Raw genomic sequence first — 18,221 nt, 5'->3', positions numbered from 1 at the left:
ATCGCTCTGCTGTTGAAGTGTAAAAAAAAAACTCACCTGGCTTTGCTAAACCTCTAGAGATGGTTGTGTGTGAAAATCCCAGTAAATACTCCACCATGCAACGTTCAAAGTCACTTAAATCTCCTTTTATTCCTTGCCCTGACGCTCGGTTTGAACTTCAGCAAGTCGTCTTCACCATGTCTACATGACTAGAAGTGTTGAGGTGCTGCAATGTGATTGTTTGAGTAGAGATTTATTGATTAGATATCTGAACCGGAGGAGCTGATGTGAGTGGAGTTTCCTTTTTTTTCCTACAACTACAAAAGGCGGGGAAGTGAACACCACACCCCCGGGGGGCCATCCATACAAAACTAAATCTTAAAAGTGACACACTTATCTTCATGAATGCTTTATCAACTCCTCCGGCACAGCACAGTTTGCTTTCAGAGTAAACTCCCAGAACGTGGTCTTGGGGAAAATACATCAGTTCCAGGCTGTATTTTCTAATCATTTTCTCCATTGTTAAAAATGAAGGAAGAAATCTCCCATGGTGCAACTGTGAACTGGGTCAGACACACTCAATAAGCACTCAATAAAATGTAATGAGGCGATGTGGAAATTCAACTGATTAAGTGTGGTGTTGTGCGTGAACTTGTGTGTGTGTGTGTGTGTGTGTGTGTGTGTGTGTGTGTGTGTGTGTGTGTGTGAACCAGCCTTGTTGCATATGTTTACTTACCTCAAATCAACAAGGACATTAGAGCAGACATAAACACACCTGCAGCTCTGATCTTACGTAACACATCTCATCTCTGGTCCTTTGGGACAAAACACTTTACATACCATCCAAATCATCTGTTTACTCTGCTTACCCAACTCAGCACAGCCCTTCCTTTATTACTGTGTATTCTTCCGAGGCTCAGCACGACTGACACCACCGTAAACCTACAATCAACAAATGTGTAAAGTTCTCCTAGAGAAGCTATAAACGTCCTACATGTGATGTTAGTAGTTAAATACAGGCAGCCAGAGAGGTGTAAATCATCCACACAGGCTCTGATGGAGTTAAACTACTGCGATCCAACAGTATTGTATTTAAATGAAAGGTTGATTAATGTAATTATGAGATGATGGAGGTGGAGATGGCAGAAATAAATACAGGGAATATTTTACAAATCAGAATTGTTTAGCGCTGAAGGTTCCAGGTAAGCTTAAAAAGTTTTCCTTCGCTACTAGGACTCTCTCAAAGGATAAAAATCCTGGTTTACAGATGATGCAAATTAGAAATTGTCAAGATTATTATGATGAAGGTATATTTTTCAGAAAGATGCAGCCTGATAACGATCAAGTCTGGTATCGTCTTGTAGTTCAACATGACACCAGAACAAAAAAAACAAGCTCTACATGTTGTCTGGAAATACCTTTAAATGGTCAGACATGGACCAAACATCTCATGACTGAGTTATCAATCAGCTGCACCTCCTTAGCATGGAAACGTTCAAACTAAAAAAGATGGAAGACGCTCCAGACAGATGTCAGTTCCACATATGTTTGCTGGAGATACTATGACATAACAAGATAATCAGGACTATTACAACCCATACAAAGACCCGGTTCTGATTGGTTCTGTGGAGGAAGACGGACTCAGGGCAAAGATAAAAAACTGTTTTCAGTGGGGGTGTTCCTATAGTAAACTGTGTTTCACTAAATAGCCGTAATTCTTCTCAGTGGAAAATGTGGTAACACCCAGTCATCTATGCAAAAGATGCCATCAAACACAGTAACCATGTTTACATGGAAAGCCACAATCATCCTTCCATTTTCCTCTGCGTATCCAGGGTCGGGTCGCGGGGGCAGCTGACTAAGCAGGGAAGCTCAGACTTCACTCCCCAGCTACATTTGCCAAGTTTTCCAAGGTGATCCCGAGGCGTTTCCACGCTAAATCAAGAGATGTAGTTCCTGGGGTCTCCTCCAGAACTCCTACCAGGGAGGCGTCCAGGAGGAATCCTGACCAGATACCCGATCCACCTCACCTGGTTCCTCTGCATGTGGAGAAGAAGCGGCTCTACTTTAAGCTGCTCCTGGATGACCGAGCTCCTCACTCTTTCTCTGAATGACAGTCCAGCTACGCTGTGCTGGAAATTCATTTCAATCGTTTGTATTTGTGATCTCTTAGGTCACAACCCACAGCTCATGACCAGAGGTTAGGTAAGGAAAGTAGATTGACTGGTAAATTGACAGCTATTTTATCTCCGTTACGGATCACTACATTGGATTCAACATTATGTTACTATATTCTGTATGAAAGGTATACCTGTCCTATATTTTCCATACTATATGGACATGAGAGCATAATGATGTTGTCGAGTTTTAGTGACGTTGCATCAAAATGACATTAAGTAATTTCGCGATTTCACAGCAATGAAGAATCCTTGATAAACTCGTTTCCACAATTCTTTTCAGATCACTTCCAAAATTGAATGCAATCTAAGTTAAATCAAGATGCATTCTCAGAAAAATAAGAAGAAAAGATCTGCCAAGTAGTTTGTGCGTAAAATTGCTAACAAACAGGTAAACACAGGCAAAAACATGACCTCCTTGGCGGGGGTAATTAGAAGTTTTCTCTATGTATTTTTCTGATCCTAATCTTGGCTGTGTTCGTCACCATCCTGGAGCCATAGGGGGTAAATGAAACACGACACTGGTTCATGAAGAGTTCACCTGCCTGGAAATCTTTTGTGTCTTTGTTGAAGTGCTTAATGCTGGCTCATCAGCCTTGGCTCTGTCATAGCACAGAGTTACTTTTATCACTTTCTCTTTCAGTAGTTTTTGACCCAGTCAAGACTTATTTTCTCTCTAATATCAGTTGTTGTTGTGCTTGGATTACAGTGCTGAGGAAGACGTCCTACTTGTCTCAGTTGTTTGTTGTGACTTCATGGGTGTCTACTAAAGCAAAGCAAGTTGATCCCTAAAGCAGCCTTAATACTGCTGGAAAGCCTGGGCGTCAACGGTCTGCTTGTTCCCATTTGAAAAGGATGACAGTGTTCGAGCCTTAAGGCCTTTTCCATTTATGCTGATCAGGTCTAATAAACATTGATCGATTGAGCATGGCCTTTTGGATAATTAATCATCACCTGATCACTGAACTTTCACCACACACAGCACAAGTTCACGCTCTCCTGCAACAGTGAAAAGCTCCGTCCATTTCTTCGTAAATATGAAGAACAAGGCTCAACATGTTTATGAGAAATGAAAAATATTTGTTTAATTAAACAAGTTAAGACAACAATAATCAAACACTAAACCCGCAGGGATAACTTTAGTAACAACATCCAACACTGAGGACAACCAACAGCTAAAACTCCCATGTAGCAGACATGTTTGGGGCTCTTGGCTCTTCTAGCTCTGTAAAGGTTATATGGGCCAGATGTGGTCCAGATGTCAGTTGGTAGCCTGGACTTGGATTATGGCAGGTGTGGATGGGCCAGATGTGATCCAGAGGTCAGTTGCTGACCTGGACTTGGATTATGGACACTGTGGTGTGGGCCAGATGTGGGCCAGATGTCAGTTGGTAGCCTGGACTTGGATTAAGGCAGGTGTGGATGGGCCAGATGTGATCCAGAGGTCAGTTGCTGACCTGGACTTGGATTATGGCCACTGTGGTGTGGGCCAGATGTGGGCCAGATGTCAGTTGCTGACCTGGACCTGGATTATGGCCACTGTGGTGTGGGCCAGATGTGGGCCAGATGTCAGTTTCTAACCTGGACTTGGATTATGGCAGCTGTGGATGGTCCAGATGTGGTCCAGAGGTCAGTTTCTGACCTGGACTTGGATTATGGCAGCTGTGGATGGTCCAGATGTGGTCCAGAGGTCAGTTTCTGACCTGGACTTGGATTATGGCAGCTGTGGATGGTCCAGATGTGGTCCAGAGGTCAGTTTCTGACCTGGACTTGGATTATGGCCACTGTGGTGTCAGCCAGATGTGGGCCAGATGTCAGTTGCTAACCTGGACTTGGATTATGGCAGCTGTGGTGTGGGCCAGATGTGGGCCAGATGTCAGTTGGTAGACTGGACCTGGATTGTGGCAGGTGTGGTGTGGGCCAGATGTGGGCCAGATGTCAGTTGCTAACCTGGACTTGGATTATGGCAGCTGTGGATGGTCCAGATGTGGTCCAGAGGTCAGTTTCTGACCTGGACTTGGATTATGGCAGCTGTGGATGGTCCAGATGTGGTCCAGAGGTCAGTTTCTGACCTGGACTTGGATTATGGCCACTGTGGTGTCAGCCAGATGTGGGCCAGATGTCAGTTGCTAACCTGGACCTGGATTATGGCTGGTGTGGTGTGGGCCAGATGTGGGCCAGATGTCAGTTGGTAGACTGGACCTGGATTGTGGCAGGTGTGGTGTGGGCCAGATGTGGGCCAGATGGTCAGGTGACGCTTTTGAAAGGCTTGATCAGTACAGTGGACGGAAGGAAAGACCATTTATTTGGCGGCCCACAAAATCTCCAACAACCCACTGGAGAATGGTTGCTTTAGATAAAACTACTGATAGATGAAGCTACTGTATTAATAAACAGAAGAAAAGTTAAATTAACATGATGTTTACAGCTATTTGAGCAGCCGGCTCAGGTTTAAAGGTAAGGTAGGAGATCCTGGAAACACAGTTCAAGCAAACTGCATTTTGAAAATAAACATTTAAAACAACCCAAACCCTTTTCTTTAGACTTCCCCCAAACCTACGCCTCCAAAGCGCAATTCGCTATGCTTGTTCCCAATGGTTAACGAGCACTGGACAGCATCGATTTGCTAACCCTAACGTCCCTGACGCTTAAGTGTCTGGTGTATTTGATGTAGTTTGGTAGCTAATGTAGCTAGCCAAGCTCTGACTCGTGCTTCGTTGCCTTTACAAGAACTCCAAGCCTCTGAGAGCGCACGATTCATGCACAAAGAGGGGTTGAGGGGGATGGGACAAATGGTGGTTGAGTTTGATGGACATCTCGTCCAATCATTTACAGGCCCTTTGAAATGATGGATGGTGTCTTTTAAGGCCAGTTCGTTTCACAGGTGATTAAATGGTTTTATTTTTATGTGACAGCATGTAATTAATTGACTGTAATTTGGGTATGAAGGGGATTTTAAATGATAAACTTTCCTGGAAAACAGCTCCTACCCAACCTCAAACCCCGGTCTTAGGGGTCTCTGGCTACAGGTCAGCCCTCTTCCTCCCACCCTTACCTGTCAAGCAACTGCTCAATAAAGGCAACTACAGTCAAATTGAAAAAATAAATTTTCTAACTAAGATATGTTCTAACTGAATTTTCTATAAATGTTATCCACCCACAGCATGATTAGTTATTTTCCTGGAAAAAAACAAAGTCACATTACTTAAAATCAATATAACAAATGTGCAGCATATGTAAGGCCATAATTAAAATATTCTTTCATTTATATTTAGGTTAAACTTAACAACATTGCTGTTTGTGTGGGGTTAAAAGGAAGAAATATGCAACTATAAGATACTATGTATAGACCAGCATATCATCCATTTTGTGGATTTTATTGTTCACTATGTATTTTAGTTGTGCTTGCTCTATATATTATCATTGTCGAGCACTTTGGTACAATGCAGTCTGTCTTAAATGTATTTTATAGAAGAATTGCTTTGGAGATGGATGTATGCCTCTGGATTTAGATGATAAACTAACAATATAACAAACTTAATACATGTATCACCTCTGAAAATCTTACACAAAGCTTTTTTCTACAAGTATAAAGACCAAAATTGTACAAAACGCAGCAGTAAAACATAAAAGACCACTCATATTGCATGATTTATCACAAGATTTCTCATTACAGCCATACTACAGCAGAGTCAGTCCTTGTACAGAATATGGTTTCTGTTAGCTTTCTGTTCAGGGCAGAAGACAAGAAGAAAAACCAAGGAATGAAAATGTAAATTAGGATATTTAAAAAAGAAAAAAGGTTTTTTTTGTTTTTTTTTTTAACAAAGGAGATGAAAGCTGCAACGGCATCCTCTCCTGCTGATTCTCATTAGTGCTACTACAACCTGACTCAACTCAACTCCCAGAAGCTTCCTCACCAAAACACATTCCTGTACACAGAAACTCCAAACAAAGCCTTTCAGGAAGACACTCACATTGTTCCCATCTGCTTAAGCAAAACAACTACACAAAAGGAACTTCTTTTCTTGCTTTTAATCACAGATTTGAATGAAAACACTAGTGGGCATGTAGAGGCAGGCGAAGCTCGGTGCCTCATCCACCTGCCTGACTGGCAGCTTGTTTTCTTTCTTTCTGTACAGAAAAGAAAAGAACTAAATGAAGATGAGCTCCAGAGTTAACTATGTGCACCCTGAAGCCAGTAATAAAAACGTGGTTATGCCAGATTAAATGATGCTGTCAGCTACAACACACACACACACACACACACACACACACACGGTAAGTGTGTGCGTGTGTAAGTAATTCCTCTGGTAAATTCCTCAGCAATCCCAGACAGGCTGCCCCATCTGTCACGGAGGGAAAGGTTCAGGATTAGCGTGCATGTGTGTGTGTGTGTGTGTGTGTGTGTGTGTGTGTGTGTGTGTGTGTGTGTGTGTGTGTGTGTGTGTGTGTGTGTGTGTGTTATACAGTATCAGAGCAGGTGAACTGGAAAGCTGTTCACAGACTACTTGGCTGCTAACCAGCTGCCTGAGCTAATCAGTTTCCTCCTTTATTAGCCAGTTAGCAGGTTAGCTAATGAGGTTAATGAAGCTAACTAACCACAACAAAGCTGCAACTCAGAGGAGACAAAGTTTAAAAACAGTAAACAGTGTTACGTGTATGAACAGGTCACAGTTCACAGAAGCACGCATCGACACACACGCGCACAGTTAGCGTCTTCTTAGCGGCCCTTAAACCTAAGAGACTTTTAATCTGACATGAGGCCAGATGGGTCAGGCCTAATGCGAGGTCCAGGAACGACGGAGGTGAAGGCTGGGGCTTTTGGAGTGGGAATGTGGATGTGACTGGTCTAACTTTCCAGCCAGTGCACGCTGGGTTAAACAACTAGCTAGTTCTATGCATTGTGAAAAAAATAACACTTAAAAAAGAGTGTTAATCAACATTTTAGTGGTGATGTGTACACAGAAAGTGTAAACATGCTGTTTGACAGAGTCAGGAGTTTTACATAATTCTAGTACAGTTTGAGACGCCTCCAGTCGGAGTGGGCACTAGGTCTGGGCGATTAATCAGATTTTAATCTCAAATACGATCTGGGTTTTCAACAATCATAAAAATAAAAGGGTGTGATTATTTTTCTCTTTGCAGTTTCCTCTCCTGCTGTCTTCAGCTGCTAATCGAGCGTCTCTGGCGTTGCAGCGCTGTGCTGTAAATTCCTCCCACAGCCGCTTTGCTTTCATTCAGACACTGTTGCCAACTTGGCGAGTCTCTCGCTAAATCTGGAGACTTTTTTGTTAAAAGCGACAAATCTAGCAACTTTTACTGGAGTTTTGGCTTTTCTGGTGTTTTGGCGACTGACTTGAAGGCACATTTTGTTCTGCAGTTACTGTAAGGAAGGAGCAGTGGGAGCCTGACAACATTTGTTTGGCATATAACGTACATCCAAGCCAACATAAAATAGTTCCTATGTAAGAGGTAAAAGCTGATTAAACAACCGTGCATTAGACGCTTATAATGCGCGACACGGAGTCTAAAACACCACGATGCGCAGCGTTGTTTAAAAATACTGGATAATTGTGTTAAATAATCAAGATCTCAATTTCAGTCAAAATAATCGTGATTATAATTTTTGTCATAATCGAGCAGCCTTTGTGAGAACCTTCAGGCTCATTGTGTGACGACCTGATTGAAACTATGGTCAAGCAGAAACGTGTAACATGTCATCTCATATTTGTCCTTACAAACAACAAAGAGGAGGACTTGTTCATCTACTGGTTAATTTAGGACAACATCAGAGCTGTATCAGTCGTGGTTTGACCAGAATTTTATCAGAAACTTTGTCGAGTTCTTCCACATCTGACCGCAAGACATTTATCCTGGTCAGAGCTGCCTACTAGCCAACATGTGTGTTTGTTTTTGTTGTGTTTACCCAAAATGCACTTTGCATTGTAGTCCACTTCCTGCGTTTGCTTCACTTGAAGCTAACTACACCTACATCCGATCGGTATCACAGTTGATTCATTTACGTCAACCCTTAACAAAGCAACTCACAGAAACTGAAACAATGGTTTCTATCGTCCGAGGTTTACAGGTCAACATTTACACACTTGCTTTTCAGTCACAATACATTTACACGCTACCATTTTAAACCAAAGATGCAAAAAGAAGACGAGTGTGTGAAGCACCTTGGTCCATGAGTATTGTTGAACAGGAGTAATTCCACCATATGGTTTGGGTGTGACATACTGGCTTTGACAGACTTGATTCCAGTCAGTCTGAGATCTTTATACTTTTGAAGTTTTTTAGATTTACCTGAGTGAAACCCTGTTTTTTAAAGATATGAAGGCAAACTATATGCAACCTTTGTCAGTCTGATATGAAATAGTTCACAGTGGATAAATTTAATGGCACCACTGTACAAGAAGTCAGAACTCTGACAACAGTAGAAGAGAACATAAAAAATCTCATGATTATTTAAAGAAGATGAATAAATTGGCAAACACTGCCAGGCCTGTACTGGTGGTGGTTATGCACTGCCTGGATGTGGATCAAATCAAAGGAAAACACTCACATTTAAGAATTTGGTTGATCTTAAAGAAGCCCAAATCATGCAGACATTCGGCAGTGTCATTGTTTGAGGTTTTCTGTCTTGCTTTCCTTTGAACGGTATAAAAGGGTAGATCAAACCAAGTGAGAAACGACTTCCTTTTCAGACATATTTCTATCTATGAACCAAAATCCTATTTTCACCTTGCATGCAGTATGTTTTAATACCACAAAAATCTATCCATTTGCACCTTATTGTACCAGACATGGCTAATTGTGAACGGTGTTGCATATCTAAGAAATTATCAAGATTTTTCCTCAACATTTCCTGTAAAACAACTTGACAGAGATGCACTTACTATGTTAAATTTTACAAATAAGCTTTATATATTATGCCTAAGATTTATGAGGATGCGTGTTCATGACTTTACACTAGGGATGTGAATCCCCACATCCATTCAAAACACAATACAACAATTTCCAAGTCTGGTTTATGAATAACAACACAATTATTTAGTCCTCTCTTATGAAGAATTGCTTTGATACATGATCATTTTCTATAAAGCAATCTAACAATTTTAACTTAAAAAGACACAATTCATAATGCTACAGACAAACAGGAGACTTTTAGTCCTGATAAACACCAAATCATAAACAAAAAAATTGTTCATTACACCTGTTTTTAGTCTTATTCTCTACAATACATTTATTTAGTTCGTTTCTTTTGGCAAAAAAAAAACCAAACAAACAAACAAAAGAGAAACACATGGATTTTGCACACATTTTCTCAGGTACTTTTAGAACGAATGCTCTCCGTCTGTAATTTCACCATTTTATACAAACTTAGAGCACGTTCACATCAGCCTACCTGATTCGAATCCGAGTCTTTTTGCTCTGAAGGTCCACTTTATTTGGGGAAGTGTGAACACGCCAAACAAATCATTTTGATCAAGCGGACTTGGTCCACCTACAAACAGGTCTCGTTCCGTTTCAATCAAAACCAAATACAGGAAGCAGAGTACAAAACAAGTCCCTTCCTGCATGTGGCGTAGCATTGCATTGTGGGTGAATACATAGTGATGCCGTTAAGAGTCCTCTGCCTCATCTGGTGTGCATACTGCGTCCATTGTTGCAGTGTATTTCTGCAGTATACTTACATAAAACACAATAAAAACTCAAAACAGCCATAGTTTCGTCTCCATGTTTAACTTGCAGGTGGAGGAAACAGTTTTCTTCTTCTTGCCGGTCTTGTCCTCTTTAGCTAAATACTAGTGCAGCGCCACCTCTGGTGGGAATGGGGAGATATTATTCTAATTTAATTAATCTAGTTTGGCCAGATGTGAGTCGATAGAACTGAGCCGAGTCTCTAATTGGACCGAGTCTAGCGGACTATCCTGATGTGGATGCATCCCTACTTACTAGTGGTAAGCTTATTCATTATTTAACTGAGTCATTGCCATATAGCACAATTGATTATGATTAGTAAATGTTGTTGATTGTTTTTCATAATAATTTATTGACAGGAATACAGAAAGTATGGCAGGAAGTTAAATGTTTTAAAAGACTATAATAAACGGAGTGAGAAAAAAAAACCTTAATGGGGAAAAAAGATATATCGATTCAATAATCGAATCGCAGCTCCCTGAATCATAACCAGAACATGAGTTACCTAATATAGCCTGTCATTTGTTCTCTTGCTTCCCTCCATGTTTGCTGTTTACTAACTGCAGCTGAACCACCTGCCTCCTGCATGATATATAACAAAACACTATAAGAGAGCGATGATACGTACAAGGCGCTTTGAAATGAGAAAACTTATGTAATAACTTATGTAATTATGGGTTTTACTGGTGTAAACATGCTAACATAGCCACATTGTGCATTAATAGGCAGCTGTATGTGATGCATGCTGAAGCTACCGGTTCACAAACGTTTGCATCAAACCCCCAGACTCTCCATCGCTACATTATGCATGGTAAAAACTCCAGACACGGTGGTTAATGACGTCCTGACGAATGGCATGTGTTCAAACAACAGACATTGTAATCGTAAAGGCCTCTGAAGGACTTCTTGTCTGTAATGGTCCCCATTAAGGGATGGGTTTTGGTGCACCTCACACTGCTTAGCACAGCTAAGCAAAAACAGGGAAGCTGTAAGTCCACTTAAATTGGCTGAGCAGCCAATCTGATGTCAGCAGATGGCCAAATGGAGAAGAAACCTCCGTCTCAGCTGCCTGTCAGTCAAAGCAGTGCCACAGATAATCCCTGAGGGACACTGCAGATCTTTTACTGGCTAGGGGTACCACACTGTCCCTACACCAGTGTCACAAGATCTGAGGAAACACCACTTATGACGGCTTTGAACTAAATGTATTCATTTCAACACTAGTGTGGTGGGATAACAGACCTCCATCTGTTATAACCTCTATCTCATGAGGAAAACAGAAGCATGTTGATGTTTTGTCATTTATCACTCTGCTACTGCAACATTTAGATGCAGCTCGCTAACATAATGGTAAGCAAGTCTTTGGGGACCACCAGTCTCACACCACATCAGGATGAATGTTTTAATCGGCCATCAGAACAAATAAACAAAGGAAGGAAGAGCCAGCCCCTTCCAGCAATGTTACAAACCAGGCAAAAACTGGATGTTGGACTAATCTGCTCTGAATAAACACTGTGTTTGTGTTTACTGCCATGTTTATTGTTGTTATTCAACTGTCACACAGCTAAACAACCAACATAAATAATATACCACCAGCATTTGGTCCATACGTTGGTGTTTTGTGTCCCCCAGACTTGAGGCCCAAAGGTTTGAGGATATCCAACCACATAACACCTCCAGAGGCTTTGCATTAAGCTTTTGTTTGCCATCAGTCTGACACTGAACATCAGCAGGAGACCATGGAGATGTTGCGTCTCTTTTTGTCTTTACAGGTCCACTGACTGATTCTTCAACATTTTTTTTCATAAACCGCCTAAGCATCCTATGCATTGGTCATTTTTACCAGATTTGTAATAAAATGCATCATTTGGCATGGTTGTGGCCGTGTTGTCTAAAGAAGACTCATCACAATCAAATCTAATGATTCTTAAAAGGTTAATCAAACATCTCTTTTCTATTGTGATGACAGGTTAACACTGTCAGGACAATCCAAGGGTTAACGTTTTCATGAGTAGACATATAGTTGCGGTCCTTATTTTTGGGCCAGCTGGTTCTCCAACCTTTTCAAAGCAGGTCACTAGAAAGCAATCAATCGGTCCACATTGACAGAGCTCTGCAGCAACAGACTGTGGAGGTCATCTGCAGAGTCCTCGCTGCCAGCTGCAGCCTCTGTTGTGCTTCTGTCAGACGCTAAACACTCAAATCGAGGTGACAAACGACCACGTCATTGACACAGCTCTGCAAGGGTCCTCGAGGATCAGCAGTGTTGAAAGCAGCTTGTGTGTGTGTGTGTGTGTCGGCAAGACACACCATCCACAGCTGCAATGGTTCCACACTTTCCTATGAGTAAAGTAATATTACTGGTCTGTTGCTGGTCTGCAGGCAGAATGCAGACAATAAAGTAAAAACATAGTAAAATTAATAACTCAAGTAAAGTAATTAAGAGGCCAAAGATAGACATAAAGACCAGTTTTTTTAACTTTACAATTGTGGAAATTTATGCTGGATGCAGAAGATGGAGGACAGTTTCGCCTGTCTCTTGTGTTGGTTAATAAGGCTGCGACGATATGCTTTGTTCCGATTCGATTCAATTCCGATTTATAGGGGGGCCAATTAATTTGAATTTCCAATTCTCACAATTCTTCAATTTTGATGATTTTTGTAGATTAAAAACAAAAAAAATATGTATAAGAATTTCTTTTTTTCGCTGGTCTCTTTTTCTTGATTTCAATTAGGAAAAAACAACATAGTAGCTAGACCATCATTCTGCTGCTATAATGCCCAAGACGACAAGTAAAAAGATCAATAAAAACAATAAAAATTATTAAAATTTTATAATGGATTATTTTTATTTATTTGAAAAAAATCTATTTTAAAATTGTGAAGCAAAAAAATTTTTTTTAAATTTTTTTATTCATTTTTCTAACCCCTATTAGATACCCGTCACTTGACGCAGAAAACGAGGCAATACCACATGAAATCACAGGGGGCAGTGTTGAGTTGCATGGCTGACACACTACCAGCAACAGTAACAAAACAGAGAAGAAGAACAACAGGAAGAAGACGAAGCAGAAGAAATAGAGAACAGCAAAAATAACTTTGTGGTTTTAATTGTTCTTCTGGTGTAAGAGGACAGTTGTAAACAACTTTATAGTATGGTAGCATTACAGCTACGACGTAATGCCGAAATGCGGAAGCGAACTCTGAACTCCCACTAGTGGATGAACTGACTTAACAACTATCTCAAGGTGAAAGACGCATAGAAGTAAGAGGACATCCATGTATGACTAATTTACATACGTACAGGAGCAGAATGGGGATTTAAGGTTTGGAGTTCACCAAAAGTGACGACTAAACTTCTGGTCATCAAGACAAAAAAACAAAACCAGCACTTTTTAATGACCTGGATGGCAAACCCCCACAGCAGTCTGAATAAAACTCATTTAATACTTAAATGAAATGCTTCATTTGGCAAAAAGTGACTGAATTGAAGTTCAATTAAGTTCACCTAATTCAATAATCAGACCAACCCAAATCAAACAATAAAGAATCTGAACCAGTTTCACCAGAAAGTCATCTTAAAGAGACTCAATTTGTTCTTTATTAAATATCTTATTTATCCAAAAGTAACTTTACATTCACAGTGAATTCAACTGTATTTTCTCTATATTTTTGTTTGTTTTTTGTGGACAAGCAGAGCAGAGACAAGTTGAGACAAGCAAACTTCAGTCGACAACTTTATTTGTAGCCCGGCTGCTGCACAGAGATGGATGTTAGTGGTGATGGTGGATGCCACTCCATGTCCTGTCCCCCAGTTTAACTTTCAAACAGAACAACATTCTCCAGTCACATCGCCAAATGTAAACACAACACAGGAAGTGAAGCACATAACTCATGTTTATAGAGTAACAATCATAAAAGTCCTGCTGAAGAGTAATCTAGCTGACATGTGTCTTTGCATATTTGTTACTGTTGATCTGTGAAACTGGAGGAAAAGGTTAGGAGACAAAGTCATCCATCCAATACTATACCAGTTTAATCCAGGGTTGCTGGGAAGCTAGAGTCCATACCAACAATCAACAGGCGAGAGGCGGGTACACCTGGGCTGGTTGCCAAGCCCATCGCAGGGCCAAACATTCAGGGCACATTCACATCAGCTTTTTTGATTCAAATCCCAGTCCGATTGTTCTGAAAGACCGCTTCGTTAGGGGCAACCGCCTACAAATCTACCTACAAACGCAGGTCTCAGTCCGTTTCTGCGGACCAAATACAGGAAGCGGACTACAAAAAAAAGTCACTTCCTGCATTTGGTGTAGCATTGCATTGTGGGTAAATATATAACAATCGCGTTAAAAGCCTCATCTGGTGTTCATACTGCGTCCATTGTTGCAGTGTATTTCTGCATAAGACAAAGGAAAAAACCCAAACCAGCCATAGTTTATTCTCCATGTTTAACTCACAACAAAGTTTTTGTCCTTACGCCGCTCTTGTCCTCTCTTGTGCTAAATACTAGCGCAGCGCCTCCTTTGGTGGGAATGGGGATATATTATTGTAATGGTGTGGCTGGTTTGACCAAAGTGCAGCATGAACACGATCTCTGTCCACATGGATACACCCCCTCTACAACTGAGCCGAGTCCCCAAACGGACCAAGTCTAGCGGACTATCCTGATCTGAATGTACCCTCATTAATAAGAAAGTTGTGCCAAATTTAATTGATCAACTTTGATGTTACAAAACTACAAAATCCATTTCAAAACAAGGATTATGGCTTCACCCTGCGATGGACTGGTGAGATCTCCAGTGTGTACCCTGCCTTTCACCCAAAGCAAAGCCTGCTGGGATAGGCTCCAGCTCCCCGTGACCCTGAATTGGATTAAGCGGTTTAGAAAATGAATGAATGAATGAATAAATTATGGCGTCATCCTCATATTTTGACTCCATTTTTATTATTAAAAAATACTTGAAGGGGACATTTTGTAAGAATCTAACCCCATCTAACACTAAAATCGTGTCCCATATTTAAACAAATAACACACTCCAGCAACTCGCCTATTTGAAGATCGTGACAACGGTAGCCGCCGTGTATCAGAAACCAAGTCATCCCACATTTCATGGTGTGTTCACACAGATGAAGGCGTTCATGATGTTATAAATATTACAAATGGGATTGCATCATTAGTGTGACCGTTTACAGGCCAAACAAAAGAGTACATAAAATTCTCTTTTCTTCAGCTTCTTTAAATCTGCTTCTAAATAATCTACTCTCAGTGGGAAACTGTCGTTCAAATAAACTCGCCTTTGGCCATTAAGAGCGTCTGTGAGTGACACCTACATGAATTAAGACAAAGTGCTTGTACTAAACTGCATACAACACAATAACATTTCATCTCAATGTAACTTTAAGTAAACATTATATACAAAAAGGGTGTTCAGCTTCCACATGCTGAAACATATTTGATTTCCTCTTTTTCTCTGCAACGTCAAACCAATACAGATGACTTAACCACCTTGTGAGGTGGGAATAACTTTCCTACTGGAACAAGTCTCTTCTGCTAGTCACAGGAATGAAAAGGAAGCAAATAAAATAAATAAAAGTTAATTCCGCTTTAACCTGACAAAAAAACGACCATGTAAACACTTTATTCCTAATGCAAATTTCTATTCAGAATTAAACTTAATTCCGATGTAAGTGGCTGGTTTATTCGCATTTTAATCCTGAACTATTTAATTCCTCTGCCATGTAAACCTTAATTCTGCTTTAAGTTAATTCCAGTCATTCTGAGCATGCTTGTTAACTTGTCCTGTCCTGATGACGCACATTGTTTTGCCTCCCGTGTTCGGTGGTCTATCTTTCTTCTCCTCGGTTGCTGCAGAAAGTGAAGTAGTATGCACGTGTTGAGCTGGTACTTCCAAATAACAATCAAAATTGCACCGAAACTGGTACTTATTATGTACTTTTTACAAGTTATGACTAAAAGGACGAGAAGCAGGGAGCCAACTTCGTTCATTTCCGATAGGGCTGCAATGATTCGTCGACAAAGTCGGCGTCAACAATAAAAATTCGTAGACGCGAAATTTAATTGTCGACGCTTCGTGTTATAAATGCACGTAATGGCTTTGCTGATAAAACACAAACCAGTAACTTAACGCCCTTTACCAATCACGGCTTTTCAGACCGTTTAAGAACTCTAACCATCAAGCAAATGATGCAAAGCACCACAGGAAGTGCTGGGGGCAGGATTGTCGTTTTGTGCAGCATCTTCTTAACCAACGAAGAACAACTGAAGTCCGATGGCGGCGCAACCTAAACAGTCGAGTGAAAACAGCTTTAGACCTCGTACGTCAAAAGTTTGGGAATTTTTCCAGCTAATCACCCTGTCCAAAAAGGTAAAATGTGTCGTCTGCCACGCAGAGTTAACATACCATGGCAGCACGACAGTCATGCATGAGCATGTTAAGAAAAAGCACCCTGGAGTCATGGTTTATGTGGGTGTGACAGAAATAATCGGGACTAATTGACTAGTCGAAAAAATAATTCACAGATTAGTCGAAAACAATCATTAGTTGCAGCCCTAATTTCCGGTATACGTCATACGTCACATAAACCCTCTGTCCAATCAGAATCCTTCCCAACCCGCCGCTCTAAAGCGGAATTAAGTAAGGACGTGTTTCATGTAAGTGTTCATTCAGAATTATTATTTTCATGTTAACTCATCGAAGAAATTGTTCATTCAGAATTATTATTTATTCATAATTATTCATTCTGAATTAAAAAACACCACATAACCGTACCCATTCACTTATTTTTCTCTGCTTCTACAAGCTAGAAAAGTAATCTGACAAAGCAGATTGTCAGATTGTCCCACGAACATTTTAAACTCTGTCCTGAAGCCGCTGTGGTCCAGCCTTGGCTCCTGGACTAAAAAATTAAACTCCCCATGTTCTCCTGTCCTGAGATGGACTGGCGAGCTGTCCAGGGTGTACCCTGCCTTTCGCCCAAAAGACTGCTGGGATAGGCTCCAGCTTCCCCGCCACCCTTCATTGGATTAAGCGGTTAGGAAAATGAAAGTATGAATGAATGTTCTGTCTTTTTCCACATCGCTTGATGTGGAGTCAACCTTGCCAGCCTGTTTTAGAATCTGCAACTTGTGTGTGCAGACAAAGACATCCATATTTTGCCTCCAAAATATTCGCAGTTTTGTGTCATTTATTCGCATTGTACCTGGTCTGTGAAGACCTTAAAGCCGGAATGATCAGCGTCAAACTATCAGGTCAAGATCGCACATCTTCCTCACTGACTTCATCATAAAACTAATTCTGACCACAGAACAGCTCAATGCAGCCACAACTTAGCGTTTAGCTCCAGATCTGCACTTCCAGAACTTGCTTCAGGGTATCTCGGCATCAGCTTTACTCAGATGCAGCGTGGCAGTGGCAGAAGTACAAAGCAGTACGAAAACAGACAGAATGGCTTTTAATGTATGCTGAGCAGGGCTGGCTGAGTGTAACAGGCTTTTTCCTGACGGCTTTGTTCCCGGAGCTTGTCACCGAGCAGCCAGCCCTGCACAGAAGATAAAGCCACAAAGAGAAGGAGCTACAACTTCAGAGGGCTGGATAAGGTCAAACTCCATCTTCGCAACAATGAAACTGTAAAGGAGCCCGCTTGGAATCTGCACAGATAAGAAAGTCTGAAAGAAGAAAAAAAGGCGCCTAAAACCCACGCAGCGAGATGTCAGAACTGCAGGGCTGTGTCTTTAGTAGATTAGTTCATGTTGTGGGGCAGTTTGAATCCACTTTGTTTCGACTCGTCCCCAACTTGTCTGCTGTGGGGTGCTTGGAGACGATGGTGGAAACGACTACACTGCCAGGCTCTGACCACAAAACAAGCATTACAATGCTCCGTACTTACTGGTTTTGTTGCACTTGACTTTAGAGAGAAGCTTGTGAGCCAGTAGAAGATCTCCATTCTTCACCGCCACCAGTAGGTCCTGTTCCTTTCCCATGATTGCAGACCGAAGCTGGATTCCCAGCTCTTCAGAGCTTCATGGCCATGACATGAGGCGATGCTGGAGAACAAGAGGCTCAGCTACAAACACGAAGCATCGAGTAAAGTCTTCCTGGAAATATTCCTCCTCTGGCTGCTGTCGTTTAGGTCCATTATCTGCGGCTTGATGATGAAGTTTCATGTAGGGCTGAGTGGATGCTCAAACTCTGCAGCCAGACCTGCCATTACACTGTAAGTAGAGCAGACAGAAATCACTCTGACCCTCTCCTTTTATATGGAAACATCTTTACTTTAAGAAAAAAATAATGTCAAACATCACAATTATGCATAATTTGCCTCATAATCATG

The 18,221-nt window shown here is 41.2% G+C and overlaps 1 protein-coding gene across 1 annotated transcript in view; it reads right to left on the bottom strand.

Annotated features, from left to right (window-relative positions):
* The window catches only part of LOC306771474 (CASK interacting protein 2), an 83,888-nt gene extending 65,988 nt beyond the window's left edge, over nt 1–17,900 (bottom strand). The window contains 1 exon segment of the mRNA XM_079260640.1: nt 17,778–17,900. Within this exon segment, the coding sequence (XP_079116766.1) occupies nt 17,778–17,871 (94 nt within the window). The 5' untranslated portion in view covers nt 17,872–17,900.
* Between the last annotated feature and the right edge of the window lie 321 nt (nt 17,901–18,221).

The sequence above is a fragment of the Telmatherina bonti genome (genome assembly GCF_933228915.1).
Source record: "Telmatherina bonti genome assembly, chromosome: 21".
Taxonomy (NCBI): domain Eukaryota; kingdom Metazoa; phylum Chordata; class Actinopteri; order Atheriniformes; family Telmatherinidae; genus Telmatherina; species Telmatherina bonti.
Note: the sequence above shows the minus strand (reverse complement) of the source record. Positions and strands in the feature narration are given on the sequence as shown.